The 20,980-nt window shown below is 65.1% G+C and overlaps 4 protein-coding genes across 11 annotated transcripts in view; 2 read left to right on the top strand and 2 right to left on the bottom strand.

The window, feature by feature from the left end:
• Nucleotides 1-7,351, bottom strand: LOC124417436 (WAS/WASL-interacting protein family member 3-like). The gene has a single exon (XM_046904634.1). It carries the CDS (start codon nt 1,680-1,682, stop codon nt 459-461), a length of 1,224 nt encoding a protein of 407 aa, XP_046760590.1. The 5' UTR covers nt 1,683-7,351; the 3' UTR covers nt 1-458.
• Nucleotides 2,068-6,289, top strand: PLPP2 (phospholipid phosphatase 2). The gene is made up of 6 exons (XM_015299744.3): nt 2,068-2,224; nt 4,015-4,166; nt 4,314-4,591; nt 4,674-4,731; nt 4,823-4,999; nt 5,106-6,289. The coding sequence occupies exons 1-6, from the start codon at nt 2,173-2,175 to the stop codon at nt 5,241-5,243; spliced, it is 855 nt and encodes a 284-aa protein (XP_015155230.1). The 5' UTR covers nt 2,068-2,172; the 3' UTR covers nt 5,244-6,289.
• On the top strand, nt 5,499-20,015 carry LOC100857637 (transducin-like enhancer protein 1-like). 5 transcript variants are annotated; one of them, XM_046904627.1, is made up of 22 exons: nt 5,499-7,809; nt 10,283-10,777; nt 11,035-11,150; nt 11,814-11,938; nt 12,579-12,642; nt 12,911-12,955; nt 14,950-15,012; nt 15,147-15,221; nt 15,705-15,897; nt 16,157-16,173; nt 16,378-16,482; nt 16,571-16,615; nt 16,725-16,880; nt 17,247-17,376; nt 17,449-17,618; nt 17,687-17,763; nt 17,951-18,200; nt 18,483-18,730; nt 18,840-18,987; nt 19,075-19,225; nt 19,337-19,413; nt 19,511-20,015. In XM_046904627.1, the coding sequence occupies exons 3-22, from the start codon at nt 11,127-11,129 to the stop codon at nt 19,616-19,618; spliced, it is 2,271 nt and encodes a 756-aa protein (XP_046760583.1). In that variant the 5' UTR covers nt 5,499-7,809; nt 10,283-10,777; nt 11,035-11,126; the 3' UTR covers nt 19,619-20,015. The 5 variants fall into 5 exon arrangements, 3 of the variants coding, with proteins under 3 accessions (XP_046760583.1, XP_015155228.2, XP_040509564.1); XM_015299742.4 differs by lacking the exon at nt 10,283-10,777; XM_040653630.2 differs by lacking the exon at nt 10,283-10,777 and having other exon boundaries at nt 15,147-15,188.
• The window catches only part of LOC100858505 (transducin-like enhancer protein 2-like), a 20,834-nt gene continuing 19,675 nt past the window's right edge, over nt 19,822-20,980 (bottom strand). For all 4 annotated transcript variants that reach the window (XM_046904631.1, XM_046904632.1, XM_025144437.3 and 1 more), the window contains 2 exons: nt 20,878-20,954; nt 19,822-20,803 (listed from right to left, as the gene is read on the bottom strand). In XM_046904631.1, the coding sequence (XP_046760587.1) occupies nt 20,696-20,803; nt 20,878-20,954 (185 nt within the window). In that variant the 3' untranslated portion in view covers nt 19,822-20,695. The remainder of the gene's footprint in view (nt 20,804-20,877; nt 20,955-20,980) is intronic.

A 20,980-nucleotide genomic window follows, 5' to 3' on the forward strand; every position in this document is an offset into this window, starting at 1 on the left:
TCTGTCTGACCCTCCCCTCCCCTGGATGAGTATTCGCTGCCCCTACGAGAGAGAACGTTTCAGGGCGTACAGCTGAGCACAGCTCCGGGCTGCGGATCCCGGAGCCTTTTGGGGTTTTGTCTCCCAGCCGGGGGTGCTCAATTAGAAGTGACCCCGGGGTCCGCAGCCCTCATCTCCTGCCCCAACACATGGGGTGGGGAGGGGACCCTCAGTGCATTTCCCAGCCTGGGGCACGAGGGACCTCAGCGGAATGTTTGGGGGTTTCCGGACACGGGAGGAGTCCCGGGCGCTGCGCTGTGTCTGCGAGCAATCCCTCAGCGTGACACATGGCTGCGCTAAACGCTCCGCTTTTAATTACTCCGCAGAAGAGCGGCTCGACCGCCGCAGCCATCAGAGAGCGACGCGCGGGGTCGTTGCGATGGAAATGTCCTTTCGGGCCTCTTCCAGCTCAGACGGTTCTATGATATCCGTGGGGTTGGGGCGTTCCGGTGGCTCCTGCTGTTTGGCACCGTCCCACAGCCCCAACACCGCGCAGGGCAAAGTCCTGCAGTGCCGGGCGGGGAGCAGCTCTTATCGGGGTGCTGCTCTGCCCCGCGCCAGCACTGAGCCGTGTGCCCGTCGGTGGGGCAGCGCAGCGCAGCGCTGCTGGGCCCCGTCCTGCCCCGCTTCTGTGCCCCCTCAGCTCCCAGCACTGCCATAACCTTGCTTGGGTTTTTTTGTTTTCTATTGCTATCGTGTGCTTGGTGCGGCTGGGGCAAATCCTGAACTGGGGGAGAGCTGTGTGGATGGAGGGGGGAGGAAAGGAGGAGGGGGAAAAGGGAGGGAGGGAAAGAAGAGAAAGGGAAGGAGAAGGAAAAAGGGGAGGGGAAAGGGAAGGAGTGAGGGAAAGGAAGGGGGGAGAGAAGGGAAAGGAAGGAGTGAGGGAAAGGAAGGGGAAGGGGGAAAGGAAGGGAAGGAAAAAGGGAAGGGAGGAGAGAAGGGGAAGGGAAGGAAAAAAGGAAAGGAAGGGGAAAGAAAAGGAGAAAGGGGAGGAAAGAGGGAAGGGAAGGAGAGAGGGAAGGGGAAAGGAAATGAAAGGGGAAACAGAAGGGGTAGGAAAACGGGAAAGGAAATGGAAGGGGGAAGGAAAGAGGAAGGGAAGGAGGAAAGAAAAAAGGAAGGGAAAGGGAAGGAGAAGGGGAAAGGAAGCGGAAGGGGTAGAAAAAGGGTAAAGGACGTGGAAGGGAAGGAAGGGGAAGGGGCTGGGAGCAGAGGACGCCAGGCAGCAGTTCTGCTCCTCTCCCGCACCCCCGGAGCAGCCCAAGAAGGTTTCCAACTCTGCTGCTTCCAACCACAGCCTCGAGGCTCTCTCCGGGCCGCTGACGGCGCGCTGAAGAAAGCAGCCCAGCAGCCATCACTTGGGCGCTTTCTGCGTGATTTATGTCTCCTTCCGTTCCTAACCGAGCGCCAGGCCTGGAACAAACAGCTCCACGGAGCCACCGCGGGCAGCAGCTCCGACCTTTGCTCCCATCCGGGTGTCTCAGGTTCGGCACATCCCGGCCCGGCAGCCGTTCTGCTCCGACGGGAAAACACCGCGACGCGTTCGAATCACAGCTGCGGAGCAACGCGCGCCTCGTCCTGCGCTCAGATGGGGCAGCGCTGCTCCGCGCGGTGCGGTTCTGCCGCACCCCAATGCGCCCCATCGGTCCCAGCACCGCTCATCTGCCCCACCGCGCGCACCCGCGGTTGCATTCCGCCACTCTGATTTTGTTCTTTTTTTCCCCCTCCCATCTTTCTCTTTTACTTTATTGTTGTTATCAGAAAAGCAGCCCCGGGCTGTCGGGGTTTTCCTTCTCCCTCATTCCTTTGTCACGGGGAGGGGGGCGGACCCCCACACCCGGGGGAACACCGCACTCCTGCGGGGTTCCGTCGCTCCGGAGCCGCATTAACACCTCCGGTGCCCCCGGAGCGCTCCGGACCCTTCGGTCGGTGCTCGGAGGGGGGGCCCCGCCCCGTACCTGCCCCCGGCCCCGCCGTCCCGCCCCCCGCCCCGTCTGCCGGTGCCGCCCCGTCCCGCCCCGGTGCCGCCCCGTCCCGTCCGCCCGGACTTTTGCTCCCGGTCGGGCCCGCGTTGTTCCGGGCCATGTGAACCATAGGGTCGGTCCGCTGGGCCGCTACCGAACCGGTGCCGGTATGGAACGCAGGAAAGTCTTCGTGGCGCTCGACGTGCTCTGCGTGGTGGTCGGTGAGAGCCCGCTGGGGGCTGCGGGGCCGCTCCCCCCTCGATGGGGCGGGGGAGGTTTGGGGGCAGATGGGGTCCCCGCGGGCCGGGTCCGGCCGTGCCCTCCGGTGGCAGCGGGATAGGAGCCCCGAGGGGCACCTGCGCGACCGCGGTACCCCGACGGGGAAACGTTCGGCCTTTGCCCCCCCCCGGGACGGAGCGATACGATCCGGTGAGGCCGCTCTGTCCGTGCGGAGCCCCCCCGACGGGGACACCCCGAGCACCGCCCGACGGGGCCGCTCCGACCGAGGGCAACCGCAGCCGGACCTGGGCACGGGGATGGGGACGGGTGGCCGTCGGGGCCCCGAGCGCTGTGCCCCCCCCGGGGCAGCCTCCGCCCAGACGCTCGTTTCTAAAAGTGCCGCTCTCAAGCACCTAATTAAGACGGATGGCCTAAAAATAAAGGCCCGGGTCGTAATTTCAGCCTCAACCTCCCGAGCTTTCTTAGGCTTTAAGCACCGGTGGAGAGAGAGAGGCAGGCTCCTGGTTTTTGTTCGGTGCCCTTTTCCTCTTCTGCCCCTTTTATTTTAGGGGGAGCTTTTTTGGAGGATGGAATTACCCAGGGAAAAAAAAAAGAAAAAGGGATAAAGAAAAAGGGCGTCTAATTTGAGCTGCAAACGAAGGGTTTGAAGTGTGTACGGAGGCGTCCGTGCGTGCGGGGCTCCTCCCGCAGCCTGGGAGCCGTCACGGCTTGTTCCTGCCATGTTCCTGCCGTGTTCCTGGCCTTCCTGCAGCTCTTTTTTATTTTTTCTTTTTGGCTGCTTTCGCTTCTGTTCGGAGAGAGCCGCCTTTGGAGGCCCGGAGGCTGCGGGGTGGTGCTTTGCCGTGATTTCTTTCTCTTTTCCTATCTGCCCTTTCGCTCGGCTGAGAGCGCAGCTCGGGACCCCCCTGGGGAGGGGGCTCCGGGTTGGAGGGTGGCTGCCGGGGACAAAGGTGTGTTTTGTTTTTTCCCTGGAGACGGTGGAACAATGGGGAGGCGGAAATCGCCTTCCTGAAGGCGGAACGGGGAAAGGAGCACGGGCTTAAGGTGGACCGTAGGTTGCCTGGTCCCTGCGGGGAGAGCATCCCGTGCCCTGCGCTGTGCCCAGCCTCACCCTGCAGGGAGATGCTTGAAGATGCCCGTGGTCACCCCGACGAGGGTCCCCCAGGGGCTGGAGTGGCTGCACGGCCCTATGTCAGACCCCCCCGGAGCTCCTTCTGATGTTCTGTGTGGGATGACCGCATCCACGGAGGAGCTGGAAGGCGCTCGTGGTCAGGGCTCGTGCACGTGGGGTGTAAAAGCCTCCTGGGCTGGACTGATCCAAGTGGTCCCAGCATCAGTGCTACTGGGGAGCAGGGTGGGGGGGGCATAGCTAGGCTGGGTCATGGGTTCTGGGCTCCAGTTCTGCCCAAGCCTGGACCGTGTGGGACCTGAAGGCCCTTTTGGTGTAGAACAGGCTGGTGAGATGCCTGTGTTGCTCCCCCAAGCTCTGTCCTCCTCCAGGCTGTGGGGAGTGGGTCCTGGCACCGGGCAGCAGCTGGGGAGCAGGGGATGCTCCATGGGTGCCCAAGAGCAGCCATCTCCTGCGGTAGCTCAGCTCTGCAGGCAGCTGTGAGCCCTGATAATGCTCTATCAGCAGCGGGGTCAGCTCTGCCCTGGGTGCAGGATCCTTCCCCAGCAGTGGGGAGCGGGGACAGAGGGACCGTGCACACTGGGTGCCTGCATGGAGTCCTTGGGAGGGTGCCCCAGTCCTCTCCCTCTCTCTCCTTTGCAGCATCTCTGCCCTTTGTCATCCTGACGCTGGTGAACTCCCCGTACAAACGAGGCTTCTACTGCAACGATGACTCCATCCGCTACCCCTACAAGGCAGACACCATCACTCATGGCCTCATGGCTGGGGTCACCATCACCTGCACTGTTCTCATTGTAAGGAAACTTTCTGGGCTCCCTGCAGAGCCCATGTCTGGGGCTGAGACCCACAGCCCATGAGGCTGGGTCCCTGCAGGGCTGGGGGAAGATCCCAGGGAGGCTTCTGGGGGCCGGACCTTACCCCTCAGCCTTTGCACCCTGCAGATCACCTCGGGGGAGGCATACCTGGTCTACACGGAGCGCCTCTACTCCAAGTCGGAGTACAACAACTACCTGGCTGCCCTCTACAAGGTGGTGGGGACCTTTCTTTTCGGGGGGGCCATCAGCCAGTCCCTCACCGACCTGGCCAAGTACATGATCGGCCGCCTCCGGCCCAACTTCTTGGCAGTCTGCAATCCTGACTGGTCCAAGGTGAACTGCTCCATCTATGTGCAGCTGGAGAATGTCTGCCGAGGGGAGAGCAGGAACGTCACCGAGTCCAGGTGAGCCCTGGGGGCGGCTCCAGAGCAGTGGTGAGGGGTTGGCAGCCCCCTGCCATGTCCTGACCCATCCCTTTGCCTGCAGGCTGTCCTTCTACTCCGGGCACTCCTCCTTTGGGATGTATTGCATGATGTTCCTGGCGGTGAGTGCTGTGCTGTGTGGAGCTCTGGCGTTCTGTCCCCACCATGGGACCGCCGTCCCTGTGCTTGGTGACACCTCTGTCCTCTCTGCAGCTCTACGTGCAAGCCCGGCTGGTGGGGAAGTGGGCCCGGCTGCTGCGTCCCACCATCCAGTTCTTCCTCCTCGCCTTCGCCATCTACGTGGGCTACACGCGGGTCTCTGACTACAAGCACCACTGGAGCGATGTTCTGGCTGGGCTTCTCCAGGGCGCGCTCATCGCCATCCTCATCGTGAGTGTCCCCTCATGGATGTCCCCAACCCAGCCCTGGTACTGTGGCGGAGAATGGAGGAGCCATGGGATCAGGCCTGAGCCCCGCCTCCTGTGTGTCCCCTCAGGTTCGCTACGTGTCCGACTTCTTCAAGCAACGTCCGCCCCGGCAGTGCGATGAGAAGGACCCGGAGCGCAAACCCAGCCTGCCGCTAACCCTGAGCGACACCGACCGCAATCACTACAGCTACGCGGGCGCCCCGTGAGCCGCACACGGGGCCCAGACTGTGGGAGTGGAGGGGTGGGGGGGGTGAAACATGGGGCCTGTGTCCACCAATGGCTCCATCGCACTGCGTCGCAGCCCTGCCCTTCCCCGCTCCCAGCAGTGCCACGGCTTTGGGATCTGCGGGGCAGGGGAAGGCCTTGGGCCTGGGCTGGGGTCTGCAGGGCAGGGGAAGGCCTTGAGCCTGGGCTGGGATCTGCAGGGCAGGGGAAGGCCTTGGGCTTGGGCTGGGGTCTGTGGGGCCCGGGAGCAGGGCAGGGGGAGGTCTTGGGCCTACGCCAGCACTGTGAGGCCTACCCCAGTGCTCTGAGGCCTATCCCGGCACCCCGAGGCCTATCCTGAGGCCTATTCCCGCACCTTAAGGCCTATCCTGAGGCCTATCCCTGCACTCATAGGCCTACCCTGAGGCCTATCCCGAGGCCTATCCCTGCACCCTGAGGCCTATCCCGAGGCCTATCCCTGCACCCTGAGGCCTATCCCGAGGCCTATCCCTGCACCCTGAGGCCTATCCCGAGGCCTATCCCTGCACTCCCAGGCCTATCCCAAGGCCTATTCCAGCGCTGCATGCCCTTATCCCTATCAGACACTACCACCTTAGGAGCACAAACCCTCACAGCACAACGGGAGGAGGACAGCCTGCTGGGCCAGCGCTGCTTTTATTTGGAAAGGATTGAAGCAGCCCAGAGCTCAGCTCTGTTCCCTGATGAACTTTAACAGCCGCTTGGTGCAGCACGGGGCTGCTCCAACCCTTTGGGCACTGCGGTTTCGGTGTGTCCTCTATGGGGTGGTTGGGGCAGGGGGAAATCTTCTGTGGTAAAGGGGGTGGGGGGGTGGGGAAAGGGACGTGGAGCTGCACTTGGGGCTCTTATCACTGGGGGAAGGTGGGAAATGGGCCGCATCCGTCCTAGCTCTGAGCTGCAGCCGCCTCTGGCATGGGTGAGCTGTGGGCCTGGAGAGAAGCGACATGCGTTTGCATGATGATGTGTTTTTGTAAAAATGTGTTTTTTAAATTAGATCATCGAGAAAGAATGTCTGTCTCGGGCCTGCTCTCTTGCTCCATGGATGCTCCTGACCTTGGGGCTGAAGAACTCAGGGCTGCAGCTCTGGAGGGGACAGGCAGTGAAGCAAGAGCCCACAGTTCTGGGGGAGCACAGGGCTGAGCCCTGGGGCTTTGAGCAAGGGACAGCGGGGCTGGAGGGAGCACTGGGACCCTGTGCTCCGAGGGGGGTGGTTCCGGGACCCCTCCTGGCACAGGGACCTGTGGCCCAGTTGCTCCAGCCCCAGCGCTGCCTTGAGCTGAGGGGAGCCTCTGCGCTTCCCAGTGTCTCAGTGAGGGGGAAGGGAAGGTGGCTGGAATCGCGTGGAAAAAGTGACGTTGTGTGCCTGCAGCTCCCTCTGCTTCTCCGGGTGCCAGAGCTGGGGGAGGCGCAGAGCTGCCCGCAGCCCTCCCACTGAAAAAGGGGAGTGGTGGGGGTGGGCAGTGGCCCCCACCTCCAGCATGGGGCTGCTCTGCTTGGAGCCAGGAAGGGATGGGGGCTCACAGCTGTGTCTGATGTGGGGCAGGAACAGCCATGTCCCACCTCCCTGGCTGTCCCGCTGCGTCTTGCAGAGCTCTTGTGGCATGGGAGAGGCTGGGCAGACGGTGCCTGGGCACACTGGGGCTCTGTGCTGTACCCAGGGCTGGCAGATGAGGCCCAGGAGCAGCAGGGTCCCCCTTTGCACAGCTGGGTCCCTCCTGGCTGGGCACAGCAGACACTGCATGTGCCCCAGGCTCGCTGTTGGTGCTCTTACAGTGTGGGTTGCTCCAGTCTAGACAAGCCCTGACCAAAACCGCCTCCTGCATGGAGGGAACTCCCTCTCTGCATGCTGCTCTTCTTTCCATCGGAGAACTTTCCTCCCTGGTCCCTCAGCCACATCCCTTCTCCTGTCCCTGCCCTCTGCGCTGCTCCTTCCTTATCTGATGTTACAAAACAATGTAGTGGAGCTGCTAAGGGCCAGAGGGCAGGGCATCTTGGCTGCAGTTTGCAAGCAAAGGCATTGGGGAAATGCAGCGCAGTCCAGCATGGGCACTTGGCTCTGGGTCTGTGATCAGCTTCAGGGTGGGAGCGCAGAGGGCAGCAGTAGCCAAGGGCCGTGGTGCTCAGTCTCAGCTCCTGGCATTGCCTCGACAGCTCTGCACAGCCAGGAACGTGCCTGCTCCCTTCCCTTGAGATCTGATTTCGCCCCTTGGATGCATCTCTGGAAAAACCAGCTGGGCCACAATGCAGCAGTGTGCGGCTCAGCGTGGAGGGCAGGGCTGGGCTGGAGCACGGGGAGCTCACTGCGTCCCTGCCTGCGGCTCTGGCTCAGCACACAGCCGAAGCCCCTGGTACCCTGCCGTGGGAGAGAGCTCCACAGCCACATCTGGGTGTGGTGAGGGGCTGGGGCTGTCGGCAGCCTCCCCACAGTCTAAGGAAGGAGTGGGGATGCCAATGGGGCACTGTCCATGCACTGCGCTTCGGAACCAGAGACACCAGCCAGGTGCTGGGGAAGATGGAGCAGTGGATGGGGTAAGTGTCTCAAGCAGCTTCCAGGCCTCAGTTTCCCCACTCCAGGTTTGTTGTTGCTCCAAGCCCAATGGCTGGCGGGAGCTCTGGGTACCACGCTTGGCATTCAGGCTTGGGGAAGGGCGAGCCGCAGCCCCAGGCATTGCGCTGCCTCTTGGCCGGGGCATCCAAAGCCCTCTGCAGCAGCGACTGACTCAGGCGTTAGGGATGCAGTGCTGGGGCAGACCGTGCCCCAGGCTGAAGCCGAGCAGCGTTGGCCTGCGAGCGGTGCCAGGGACCTGCTCTGAGAGCCATCCTGTTCCCAGCGGCAGCTCCGCGCGCTCAGCCAAGGCATCTCCATTCCAAAAGCAGCCGTTTCTGGCAGCGCTGAGCCAGGCTCTGGCTCCCAGCCCTGGGCTGCCTCCCCCAACCTGTGCCTCCCGCTGCCACGCTGCATCCTCCCTCCCCTCCCCCTGGCACCTGCAGCTCCTCCACCCCCCCCCCCCCCGGTGCCGGTGCCAGTGGGTCCATCTGGGTCCGTTTGCCCTGGCCTCAGCTCCGGGTTGCGTCCCTCTCTTGGCATCCTTCCCAGGCTCTTGGGGTACGGGGCTGATCTTCCCGGTGCCCCCAACGTGCTTCCAGGAGTGGGCAGAGGCCTTGCCAGGAAGGATGTTACTCATCCTCTAAACATCCTTTTCCCTGGCCGGCAGCCACGAGGAGAAGGCTGCCAGCAGATGAGCGGTGGGAGCACGAGGTGGTCCCCGCTCGGGGAGGGGACCGATGCCCGCGGGTGGGGTCTGCACCTTTGGGTGGGGGTGTTTGCAGCTCCCTGTCCCAAAAAAGGGGGAACTGAACCCCATCAACTGACCCCCATTGACACCCCCCTGGATGTGGCTGTGTTATCCAGGGTGCCCCAAGCAGCCCGCAGTGCTGGTACCGACCCTTGTGTTCTGCTGGGAGCTCATGGGGGGGGAGCACCGGCGTCCTCATCGTGCCCCGTGCTGCAGGAGGAGGAGGAGGAGGTTCGGAACAGCCCGGGTTCGGTGCTGCTGTGCTCAGCACTGAAGGGCAGCTCAGCTGCGGGGCGTTGCAGCTTCGGCAGTATTTAAGAGATCCTATAAAGAAAAGAAAGAAAAAGCAGAGGGAGACTTCCGACGGGGTTTGAGGATGAGAGGGCAAAAGGAGGAATGGGGTTCGGCTGCAATGGGGTCACGTTTAGGGGGGCAATTCTTCCCTCGGAGGCCCGGAGGAATATCCCCGCAGCGGCTGCGGGCGGCAGAGGGCGGTAGGGGTCCGACGGAGCCGCACTGCGGCCGCTGCCCCCCAATACCCCCCAACCCCCGGAGCTCCGACCCCCGCCCTCCCCGCGTCCCCACCCCGGGGGGGGGGTTGCAGAGGTCCGGGGATCCCCGGGGAACACCGCCCTCCGTGCACCCCCCCCCCCACCAACCAACACCCCCCCCCCAACAGTGCTGTGGAAACGCTGAAACGTTCCCGGTGCCACAAAGAGCTCTTTGATCACGCAGGGAAAAAAGCAAAAGGATGGGGGGGGGGGGGGGGGGGAGGAGGCAGAAAGAAGCAGAAGAGCAAAAGGAGGGGGGGAAAACCCCCCAGCAGGGCGGGTTGGAGGATGCTCCATCCCGGCTCTGTGCCCCCCACCCCATCCCGCGGCTCTGCGGTCGCAGGGATCGCTCCAATCCCCCCCCCATAGGCAGGGGTACCCCCGCCCCACAAGCGGGCAGCTCACAGCCCCATCCACAGCCCTGAGCAACCTGCACCGCTGTGTGTGTCATCGCCCCCCCCCGGCCCTCACAGCACAGAACTCCTTCCCGTTTAAACCCATTTCCCCTCTACGGACCCTCATTAACCCCCCCCCCCCCAAAGATGGAACCCCCACTGCAAAGCCTGGGACAGAGGGGGGACCCGAGGGCAGCCCCCCCCCCAGTCTGCCCCCCCCCGGGAGCGGTGCTATGGGCGGGTTGGGGTTCCACCATTGGGGGGGGGGGGGGGGTTGGATTGGGGCCGAACGGTGCCGCTCACCGCTGCTTTCTCTTTGGGGGGGGTTGTTTGGATACACGGATATATATACGGCTCCCTTTACGCTGCCGCTGCCCTAAAGTGACCTCGGCCAAAGGGGGGGGGGGGACCCTGAGAAAGGGGAGGGGATGGGGGTCAGGAAAGGGGGGTGGGACAAAGGGTGGGGTTGGGGGGGGCAGAGCCCATTGTGGGGGTCCCGGGAGGGGTCCTCACAGCGCTGCACCTATGGGTGATACGGGACCCCCCCACGGAGGGGGGAGGGGGGGCTTTTCCGTTATTTTTTTGCCTTAAAATGGATGGGGGTGGGGGGGGGGGGGGGGCGGTCCCTGCCCAAATCTCAGCCCCCGAGCGCTGAGCGCCCCCCCACCCCAATGCTCCCCGCGCTCGCTGCCCTCCGGCACCGAAGGGGTTAACGCCGATTTCCCCCCCCCCCCCCCCCCCCCCCCCCCCTCATTCCCAGCGCTGTCTCCGCAGATTGACACATCCTCCTGGCGGCCCGGCTCCCTCCGCCAATAGGAAGCCAACCCCGCGAGCCCCACGTGGGGCCGGGCCGCCGGCGCGCGTTCCTATTGGCCAACCGCCTCCGAGAGCGCCCGCACGGGCCAGGCCCCACGTGGAGCCGCGCTCCTTCATTGATCGCTCTCCGCAAAGCGGCGGCCGCGGGGGGGGGGGGGGGGTGGGGGGGGCGGCGGTGCCCGGCGGGGGCTTCGGCGCCGTTCGGCTCCGCTCGGCTCCGCTCGGCTCTGTTCGGCTCCGCTCGGCTCGGGGCGCGGGGCTCGGCCCGGGGTTCGGGGCTCGGCGCGGCTCGGCTCAGCCCGGTTCGGCTCCGCTCAGCCCCGCGCGGCTCCGCTCGGCTCAGTTCGGCTCCGCTCGGCTCAGTTCGGCTCTATTCGGCCCAGCTCGGCTCGGGACCCCCCCCCCCCCCTCCCCCAAAAGGACCGGGCCCAGCAGCGCGGTGAGTCCATCCCCACCCCACCCCATCCCCATCCCATCCCATCCCAACCCCACCGCCCCCATTCCGCTCCGTGCCCCCCCCCGGCTCAGGGATGGGCGGTGGCCCCGCTCCCCCCCCCTCCCCACCCCCCACAGCGGTACCTGCGGTGTCGGAGGGGCCCATTGTCTGCGAGGCGCGGGGTGGGGGGGGGGTGGGATGAAGGGGTGCCCCTCCCGGAGCGGTCACGTCGCGTTGTTCCCCCCCATCCCCCCCTGCAGGGGCTGAGCCGGAGCTGGAGCGCATCCCCGGGTCCCGATCCGCGGTGAGGAGAGGAGCGGGGGGGGGGGCCCGGGTCCGCCCGGTGCCGGCGATGTTCCCCCAAAATCGGCCGCCGGTGAGCAGCGGCCCTTTGCTGCGCACGTGGCCGTGGGATGGCCGCGGTGTCCCCATAAGGGAGCGCTGTGCGGGGCCGGGGGGGCGGAGAGGGGGGGGGGGGGGGGAACGATGGAAATGTGGGGCCGGGAATGGGGTCAGTGCGCGTGGAGTGGGGGCACGGGGCGGGACACGGCGGTGGGACCGGGAGGGCGATGGCACGGGGATGGTGGTGGCACGGGGATGGACAGCAGCGGCACAGGGAGCACAGCATCGCAGGGGTGGTGATGGCACGGGGACAGCAGTGGTATGGGGGCGGCGGTGGCAAAGGGACAGTGATGGCACGGGGGTGGTGATGGCACGGGGACCACAGAGGCATGGGGACAGCGGCGGCACAGGGATGGTGATGGCGCGGGGACAACACCAATGGCACAAGGAGCACAGTGGCATAGGGATGGCAGTGCCATGAGGTGGCACAGGGACCACAGCAGCATGGGGACTGATGGCACTGGGACAGGGATGGCACGGGGATGGCAGTGGCACGGGGACAGCGATGGCACGGGGATGGCAGTGGCCACCTCCTCCTGCCCGTGCCACCATCCCTAATGCCCCCACAGCCTCATCCCTGGGGTTTGGGGTCTGGCGATGGTGGCGGTGCCCCCCAATCGTCCCCTCCCATCCCCAGGGCCACCTCCCGGCCCCCTCGGCCCCCTCAGGCCCCACCACCCCACAGTCCCTCAAGCTGACGTACCCCGAGACCTTGGACCGCATCAAGGAGGAGTTCCAGTTCCTGCAGAACCAATATCACAGGTGAGGGGGGGGGGGCACCATCCCATCCCATCCCATCCCTTCCCCATCCCTTCCCCATCCTTTCCCTTCCCCATCCTTCCCCTTCCCCTTCCCTTCCCCTTCCCCTTCCCTTCCCCTTCCCTTCCCCTTCCCCTTCCCTTCCCATCCCTTCCCCTTCCCTTCCCCTTCCCTTCCCCTTCCCTTCCCCTTCCCTTCCCATCCCTTCCCCTTCCCTTCCCCTTCCCTTCCCCATCCCTTCCCCATCCCTTCCCCTTCCCCATCCCTTCCCCTTCCCCATCCCTTCCCCATCCCTTCCCCTTCCCTTCCCCTTCCCTTCCCCTTCCCCTTCCCTTCCCCTTCCCATCCCTTCCCCTTCCCATCCCTTCCCCTTCCCATCCCTTCCCCTTCCCATCCCTTCCCTTCCCTTCCCTTCCCTTCCCATCCCTTCCCATCCCATCCCATCCCATCCCATCCCATCCTTTGGTGGCATCTATGGGGCGGCAGTGCCAGGACTGTGTCATACGGCCCCATTTGGGATGCAGACGCTGCACATCCCCGTGCCTCCGGTTTGCTCAGCCCTGGGATGCGGGAGCAGATTTGGGGGGAGGTTCTGGGGGGGTCTCTGTGATCTTTTATCTGTTCTTGTGTTTTATTTTTGCAGCCTGAAGTTGGAATGTGAGAAGCTGGCGACGGAGAAAACCGAAATCCAGCGGCACTACGTGATGGTCAGTGAGACTCCTGAGCTGCCAGAGCGTGACCCCCCCTCCCCAACCCCCCCCATAGCTGGGTTATGGGGCTGCCCCCTATGCCCTCCCCTCGCCCCCCACCCCACAATGGATATTTCGACCCAAAATGAGCCCCATCCGAGTGCTGCAGCTCATGGGCAGGGTGGCAAAACCGGGGACATGGGGTCGTGTCCCCCCCCCCCCCCCCCCCATCCCGGCTGTAGGACCCCCCCCCGCAGCCCCACTGACGCCCCGCTCTGTCCCACAGTACTATGAGATGTCCTACGGGCTGAACATTGAGATGCACAAACAGGTGAGCCCACCCGGGGGGGTCATTCAGCCCACCTCCCCCCCCCCCCCCCCCCATCCACCAAAAGCCCACATGGAGGTGTGCACCCCATGGCCCCAAAGGTGGGGGGGGGGCTCTGCCCTGTCCCCACGGGCGTTCCATTCCCAGCTTTGTGCTGGGAGGAGAACTGTGGGGCCAGGTGGGAGATGTTCCCTTTTTAGGGGGGGGAGGGGGGCATGGAAGCGGCCCTAAACCCACCTCCCTGCATGGAGCAGCCCGAGGGGCGGTGGCAGTGCTGGTGGCCGGGGGGGGGGGGGGGGTGGGCCGGTTGGGGGGGGGGGGCTGCGAGCAGCGCGATCATTTTTCATGCTGAGAGCGTTAAAGTGCCACTAAATTGCACATTAACGAGCGCGAGTGAATTGGAGGCAGCTCTCCCCGAGGAGCTGCTGCCCATCAGTGCATTAGGGGAGAGAATCCATCACTGGCGGCCCCGGGAGACAGCTAAATCCTTCCCAGAACCGCCGCCCGCCACCGCGCTGCTCACAGCCGCCTCTCCTCCTCTGCCTCCTCTTTTTCTTCCCTCTCCTCTCCTCTCCTCTCCTCTCCTCTCCTCTCCTCTCCTCTCCTCTCCTCTCCTCTCCTCTCCTCTCCTCTCCTCTCCTCTCCTCTCCTCTCCTCTCCTCTCCTCTCCTCTCCTCTCCTCTCCTCTCCTCTCCTCTCCTCTCCTCTCCTCTCCTCTCCTCTCCTCTCCTCTCCTCTCCTCTCCTCTCCTCTCCTCTCCTCTCCTCTCCTCTCCTCTCCTCTCCTCTCCTCTCCTCTCCTCTCCTCTCCTCTCCTCTCCTCTCCTCTCCTCTCCTCTCCTCTCCTCTCCTCTCCTCTCCTCTCCTCTCCTTCCCCCCTCGGAAGCCAGGGCTGCTCAGGGTTGTTGCTCAGGGTGGTGGCAATGGCAGAAAGGGGTTGCTGTCGTCCCCATTGTCCCCATCATCCCAGTGCGTCCCCCATCCCGGTGTCCCCCTGTCATCCCAGCGTCCCCTCCACCTTCATGTCCCCCATCCCGGTGTCCCCACCATCCTCATGTCCCCCCGTGCTCACATCTGCCATCCCAGTGCCCCCATCGTTCCCATGTCCCCATCATCCCCCAACATTCCCATATCCCCATGTCCCTCAACATTCCCTGTTCCACTGTCCCCATCACCCCGGTGTCCCCCATCTCGGTATCCCTACATTGGTGTCCCCATCATCCCGGTGTCTCCCATCTCCATGTTCCCATCTCCCCTATCTCCTGCCATCATGGTATCCCCATCCCAGTGTCCCCACCATCCTGGTGTCTCCCATCCCAGTGTCCCCCACATATCAATGTCCCCTATCCCAGGCTCCCCATCATCCCAGTGTCCCCCCATCTCAATATCCCCATCATCCCGGTGTCCCCCATCTCGGTGTCCCCACCCTGGTATCCCCACCCCAGTGTCCCCATCCCCTGGTGTCTCCTCCCTACATCTTGATATCCCCATCCTGCTGTCCCCATTATCCTGGTGCCCCCCCATCTTGAAATTCCCCATCCCAGTGTCCCCCTCATGTCGATGTCCCCATCATCCCAGTGTCCCCATCTCAGTATCCCTACCCCGGTATCCCCCACCGCAGTGTCCCCCCATCTCCGTGACCCCATCCCAGTGTCCCCATCATCCTGGCATCCCCACTCTCTCATCATCCCCCATCTCAGTGTCCCTGTCCTGCTGTCCCTACACAGGCTGGGCCACAATGCCACTGTGGTGTCAGTGCTGCTTTGGGGGCGGGGGGGGGATCTCGGGGTCCCTGTTGGGGTGATATGGGGTTTGCTGGGCGGTGATGGAGCTCCCCACTCCTCCCAGGGCTGTATCAGCTTCGGGGGGCTGAGCATCCAGGCTGTCCGCTGGGGAGGGGGCTCAGTGCCCCTCAGTGGGAGGGGTTCAGCCATAGAGACGATGGGGTGGGGGGTGGGGGTCTCACCCCGCCGGGTCCCCCTCCTCCTCTCCTTGCAGACGGAGATCGCCAAGCGGCTGAACGTGATCTGCGCGCAGCTCATCCCGTTCCTATCGCAGGAGGTGGGTGTCCCCACAGCGGGGGGGGGGGCAATGGGGAGGGGGGGTGAGCTCCCAGCAGAGCCCCAAACCCTGCATACCGGGTTGGGGGGAGCCCCTCTCCGTCCCCCCCTGCCCACGTGCCTCTCTCCCCCCAGCACCAGCAGCAGGTGGTCCAGGCGGTGGAGCGTGCCAAGCAGGTGACTATGAGCGACCTGAACGCGGCCATCGGGGTACGTCGACCCTCTGCCCCCCCCCCACCCCCCACCCTCCCTGCTGGGCTCCCGCAGGTGATGGTGGCGCCGTCCCAGGGCTGCGGACACCCACTTTGGGGGTACCCACAGCCCCCCCAGAGCCGTGGGGGAGCACAGCCAGGCTGCAGTGGGGACCAAAGAGCAGTAACGGGGCTGGGAGCGTAGCTGGCAGTGGGGTGTGGGGGTGCTGTGCCCTGGGAGCCGTGGGGGGGGGGTTACCACCATCCTTATGTCCCCACCATTCCCTTGAGACCACAGTGCTGTGGGTGTGGGAGGGGTCTGAGGGCAGTGCCCCACCACTCCCGGGAGGTGGCAATGAGTGGGATGCGCTGCCCCCTCCATTGGCCTGGGGGTACCCTGGAAGCCCGACCCCCTTCCAGCCCCCTCCCATCATCCCCCCCCCCCCCCCTCTGACCCTGCACCCCTCTGCTCTGCTCTCTCCCCCCACCTCCCCCTTTCCAGCACCAGCTCCAAACGCAGCACCTCTCGCACCACGCGCCCCCCATCCCGCTGACCCCCCACCCCTCTGGGATGCAGCCCCCCACCCTGGCCGGGCTGGGCAGTGCTTCAGGGCTGCTGGCTCTCTCGGGGGTGCTGGGGGGAGCCCAGCTCCTCACCAAGGATGACCGCGGGGTCCACGACGCCGAGCACAGGGGTGAGCCTGGGGGATCCAAGGGGGGACCCGGAGCGGGGGGGGACATAGGGAGGATGCTCCCCACCAGGTTGGGTGCGGGGGTGTGGGAGGTGTCCCCCCTCCACGTGGCACCTCCTGGAGGTGGTGGGGAGGACTCAGCCCGGGGGGGTCGGGGACATCCCCAAGGCTGAGCTGGGGGTCCTGGTACCCGTGGGAGGAGCACAGCCGTGTCCCTGCTTCATCCCGGTCCTGCTGCACATCTGCATCACCGTGGAGACAGAACGAGACCCGGGTCCCGTAAGTGCCTTCCCCATCCCCTTCCCCATCCCCTTCCTATCCCTTTCCCATCCCTTCCCCAATGTCATGTTGGCAGACCCCCCCCAGCAGCATCCCCACCCCCACTCCTTCACCAGCCTGCAGTGTGGGGTGAGGGCTGCCATAGGACCCCCTGCCCCTAACACTGCCCCTAACACTGCCTCTAACACTGCCCCATTGCCCCAGAGCTCTCTGGTGCTGCCCAACGGGGACCGGGCACGAGCCATCTCTGAGTACCTGAGCAGCAGCAAAAAGAGGAAGGTGGAGGAGAAGGACTTTGTGACAGACTATGTGAGTGCAGGGAAGGGGCTGGGGGGGGCCTGGCACGTCCCCATCCCCTCCGGCCGGGCACCCACAAGCACCCATTGCTGTGTTGTAGGGCAGCGATGCGGACAAAAGCGAAGACAACCTGGTGGTGGATGAGGTCGGTGCAGGGGCTGCGGGGATGGGGTCGGGCTGTGCTGCCCGCCCCGCTCCTTGCTGAAGGGGTGATGCCCCCCCATCCCTGCTCTGCTGATGTCCCTCCCTTGCAGGACCCCTCATCCCCACACAGTGTCCATTCCTACTCCTCCCGTGAGAACGGGCTGGAGAAGCTGCCGCTGGGACGGAAGGAGCCCGCGCCGCTCAGCCCCACCTCCATGGCCTCCTCCAGCAGCGCGTCCCCATCGCGCAGCAAGGATGCACCCACGGTACCTGCACTGCCCCCCCGGGCACCGGTCCCACTGCGTGTCCCCCTGGATGCCCCATTGGGGGTCCCTTTGGGCATCGGTCCCATTGGGCATCACGTGGGGCATCCCATTGCGCATTGGTCCCACTGGGTGTCCCATCGGGCTTTGGTCCAACTGGGCGTCCCGTGGAGCACTGATCCCACTGGGTGTCTCGGCGGGCATCAGTCCTGTTGCCCCACACCCATAGAATAAAGGGTGATGCTTGGAGGTCGGGGGGCTCCCCTTGTAGCATGCTGGGTTTAGGGATGGGGGAATCACTTGGGGGCATCGGGAGCGCCCAGTGGGGTGGGTGAAGGATGGGTGAGTGACGTTGTTCTGCCCCAATAGGTGGAGAAGGCGGGGACACCCAGCCTCAAGTCCAGCACCCCCACATCTCAGGGCGATGCCGCGGTGCCGGGATCCAGCGGCGCCCCACAGTTCCGCCCCACTGCTGCCAAAGGCCCCGTGGACTCCCTGGGTGAGCCTCGCTGGGCACCGAGCGCGGCCCCAAAGCCACCACCCCGTCCTTTGACGCCACCTCTCCCTGCAGCCCTGGGCCTGAGGACCCCGCTGGGCGTGCAGAGCCCCTACTCCTTCAGCATGGCTCACCCCGCTGTCAATGGGGACGTGGCTGGGGCGGGCGCCTACGCCAGCCTGCACCTCGTGTCCCCGCAGCTCAACGGCACCGCGGCCACCGGCAGCTACGGGCGGTCCCCGCTGGTGCGTTTCCCCCCCCCAGTGGGGCCGGGAGGGGTTGGGGTACTGTGCTCACCTCGTGTGCCTTCCAGGTGGGCTACGACCCTCACCCACACATGCGCGTGGCGGGGCTGGCGGCTGGCATGCAAGTGGGGACGTCGGGGAAACCGTAAGTGGAGATGGAGGGACGGAGGGGATGGGGGGGGGACACCGCCATGGGGGCGCAGCAGTGGGGACAGCCCTCTGCGGGGCGATGGTGGCCGTCCCCTCCCTGCTCCGCCGTCCCCTCCGAGCGGCTCCGGGTGGCACCGCTGTGGCACCGCGCGGCTCCGTCAGCGCTCCGTCCCCTTTCGCAGCGCCTACTCCTTCCACGTCAGCGCCGACGGGCAGATGCAGCCGGTGCCGTTCCCCCCCGACGCCCTCCTGGGCTCCGGCATCCCCCGGCACGCGCGGCAGCTGCACAGCCTGGCCCACGGCGAGGTGGTCTGCGCCGTCACCATCAGCAACTCCACGCGCCACGTCTACACCGGGGGCAAAGGCTGCGTGAAGGTGTGGGACGTGGGGCAGCCGGGCACCAAGACGGCCGTGGCCCAGCTGGACTGCTTGGTACGTGGGGCGGGGAGGGGCTGCGTGCCGGGGGGGCGCGGGGTGCCGGGGGTGCTGGGAACGGGGGGAGGAGAGCACGGGGGGGTCCCGGAAGGGATGGGACGGGGACGGGGTCGGGGACGGCTGTGCTGCCCCACGCTGCACAGCCCAAATGTGGGGCTCCCCATCCCGCTGTGCTGTGCTGTGCTGTGCTGTGCTGTGCTGTGCTGTGCTGTGCTGTGCTGTGCTGGAGGGGCCGAGGGCTGCAGGGAAGGGGCTGACGGGGTCCTCCCTGCACCCCAGAACCGCGACAACTACATCCGCTCCTGCAAGCTGCTCCCCGACGGCCGCAGCCTGATCGTGGGGGGGGAGGCCAGCACCCTGTCCATCTGGGACCTGGCGGCCCCCACGCCCCGCATCAAGGCCGAGCTCACCTCCTCCGCCCCCGCCTGCTACGCCCTGGCCATCAGCCCCGACGCCAAAGTCTGCTTCTCCTGCTGCAGCGACGGCAACATCGTGGTGTGGGACCTGCAGAACCAGAGCCTGGTCCGGTGGGTGCTGCGTGGCGCAGCTCCGGATGGGGAACCCCATCTCCTCCTCCCCGTTGTGCAGAGCTGACAGCCACGCGCTTCCCATCTCCGTCCCTCTCCTCTCCCCCAGGCAGTTCCAAGGCCACACGGACGGCGCCAGCTGCATCGACATCTCCAACGATGGCACCAAGCTGTGGACGGGGGGGTTGGACAACACGGTGCGCTGCTGGGACCTGCGGGAGGGGCGGCAGCTGCAGCAGCACGACTTCAGCTCCCAGGTAGGCTCCGGGTCCCCCCGGTGTGTCCAAGCCCCCCTCCCCACTATCCAAGCACTGCCCTACCGCTGCCTGCCCCCCCACCCCCAGATCTTCTCCCTGGGGCACTGCCCGACGGGTGAGTGGCTGGCGGTGGGCATGGAGAGCAGCAACGTGGAGATCCTGCACGTCACCAAGCCCGACAAGTACCAGCTGCACCTCCACGAGAGCTGCGTCCTCTCCCTCAAGTTCGCCGCCTGCGGTACGGGCACCGCCCGCTTCCTTTGGGCTGCACCCTTCGGGGGGGGTCCCTGCAGCCCCCAACCCTCCGTGCCCGAGGGGTCCCACACCACTGCTTTGTCTCCTGCCCCAGGGAAGTGGTTTGTGAGCACGGGGAAGGACAACCTGCTCAACGCCTGGCGCACGCCCTACGGAGCCAGCATCTTCCAGGTGAGCCGCACCGCCCCCAGCGCTGCTCCATCCCTTCAGCACCCCATGCTGTGCTTTGGCTGCCAGCGCCCACCCCTCTGCCCTCCCCTCCCTGCAGTCCAAGGAGACCTCCTCCGTCCTCAGCTGCGACGTCTCCACCGACGATCAGTTCATCGTCACCGGCTCCGGGGATAAGAAAGCGACCGTCTACGAAGTCATTTACTGAGGGTCACGGAGGTGACGGCTGCCATTGGGGTCGGTTCCCTGAGAGCAGACGGACTCACGGCCACGGGGACGGACAGACGGGCTGCTTGGCAGAGGGGCAGCACAGCGCAGGCCTGGAGCGGTTGGCGATGGGGACCCTGCAGTGCTGGGAGGCAGCAGCTGCTGGCAGGGCCCTTCCCAGGGATTTCCTCCTCGTTTGGTTCCTTATTGGTTGGTTTGTTTCGAAACGGGGGTTGGGGGAGCGAAGGGCTCTTTTCTTTTGTAATGTCATTTTTTTGGTGGGGTTTCTGTTTGTTTGTTTGTTTGGGTTGAAGCACTGGGCTGGGCAGGAGGAGAGCTCTCCTCATCTCCCCCTGCGCCTCCCAGGGCGTATTTAATAATAAAAGCAGAAGAGCAGCGCGGTGCCTCGCAGGGCAGGGGTGGATGGGGCTGTGGGGGCTGCTCTGCACGGAGCCGTGGGGGGGGAGAGGGCATTTCCAGCCCCTCATTGCATTTCAGCTCCGAGCCCCCCCCAAAGGCAGCATCCCTGTGTACATGAAGGGTCTCCCCTTCCCCCCATGGTGCCGTAGAGGAGCTCAGCCCCCCCCACCCCCCCCCAACTCCACCAACCACTCTTCTTCCTTTTTTTTTTTATTAGTAAGGATTTGAAAACGCCATTAAATACATTTCTTTACTGCTAAATTCACAGCTGGGGCTGCAGCAAAAGATTGGTGCCATTGAATCAGTAGCAGTAAATGGGGGGGGGGGGGGAGGGAGCAACACCAGGCTGTGACCTTCCTGCCCCACCACGGACAGACAGACTGACCACCCCCTGCCCTGCATCCCCCCGCATGGAGGGGATCCTGCATCCCTCCCCCCAATCAGCCCCCCCTCTGTCAAGCAGCAGGAAAGGATGGGGTGGGCACAAAGTGTCACCTCCTGCTCCCCAGTTTAGAGGAAGAGAAGCAGGAGGGAGCAGCTGAAGGAGCAGTGGGGCCAGGCTGGCTGCAGCGGTGCTGGGGGTCTGGGGGCTCAGCCCCGGGCTGGGGGGGGGGGGGCTCAGCCCCCAAATATCTGAGCAGCACAGACAGTGGGGAGCTCAGTACACCACCTCATACACCGTGGCCTTCTTGTCGCCAGAGCCCGTCACAATGAATTTGTCATTGATGGAGATGTCACAGCTCAGCACCGAAGAAGACTCTTTGGACTGGGAGGAGAGGGGATGGGGGTGAGGGTGGTGGGGGTGAAGCAGCCCCGGCCCTGAGCTCCCCCACCCCTCACCTGGAAGATGCTGGCTCCGTAGGGCGTGCGCCAGGCGTTGAGCAGGTTGTCCTTCCCCGTGCTCACAAACCACTTCCCTGGGGCAGGAGACAAAGCAGCGGTG

This window comes from Gallus gallus, chromosome 28, assembly GCF_016699485.2.
Source record: "Gallus gallus isolate bGalGal1 chromosome 28, bGalGal1.mat.broiler.GRCg7b, whole genome shotgun sequence".
In the NCBI taxonomy this organism is placed as follows: Eukaryota; Metazoa; Chordata; class Aves; order Galliformes; family Phasianidae; genus Gallus; species Gallus gallus.

What these genes read in the sequence shown, in the direction of transcription:
- LOC124417436 (XM_046904634.1), bottom strand. Translation starts at nt 1,682, where the DNA reads ATGGGGCGCATTGGGGTGCGGCAGAACCGCACCGCGCGGAGCAGCGCT.
- LOC100857637 (XM_015299742.4), top strand. Translation starts at nt 7,746, where the DNA reads ATGCACTGCGCTTCGGAACCAGAGACACCAGCCAGGTGCTGGGGAAGA. An exon ending in GCAGCAAGGATGCACCCACG is followed by an intron (nt 16,881 to 17,246) that starts GTACCTGCACTG and finishes CTGCCCCAATAG; the next exon opens with GTGGAGAAGGCGGGGACACC. An exon ending in AGCACGACTTCAGCTCCCAG is followed by an intron (nt 18,988 to 19,074) that starts GTAGGCTCCGGG and finishes CCCCACCCCCAG; the next exon opens with ATCTTCTCCCTGGGGCACTG.
- PLPP2 (XM_015299744.3), top strand. Translation starts at nt 2,173, where the DNA reads ATGGAACGCAGGAAAGTCTTCGTGGCGCTCGACGTGCTCTGCGTGGTG. An exon ending in CGTGCTCTGCGTGGTGGTCG is followed by an intron (nt 2,225 to 4,014) that starts GTGAGAGCCCGC and finishes TCTCCTTTGCAG; the next exon opens with CATCTCTGCCCTTTGTCATC. An exon ending in TCACCTGCACTGTTCTCATT is followed by an intron (nt 4,167 to 4,313) that starts GTAAGGAAACTT and finishes TGCACCCTGCAG; the next exon opens with ATCACCTCGGGGGAGGCATA.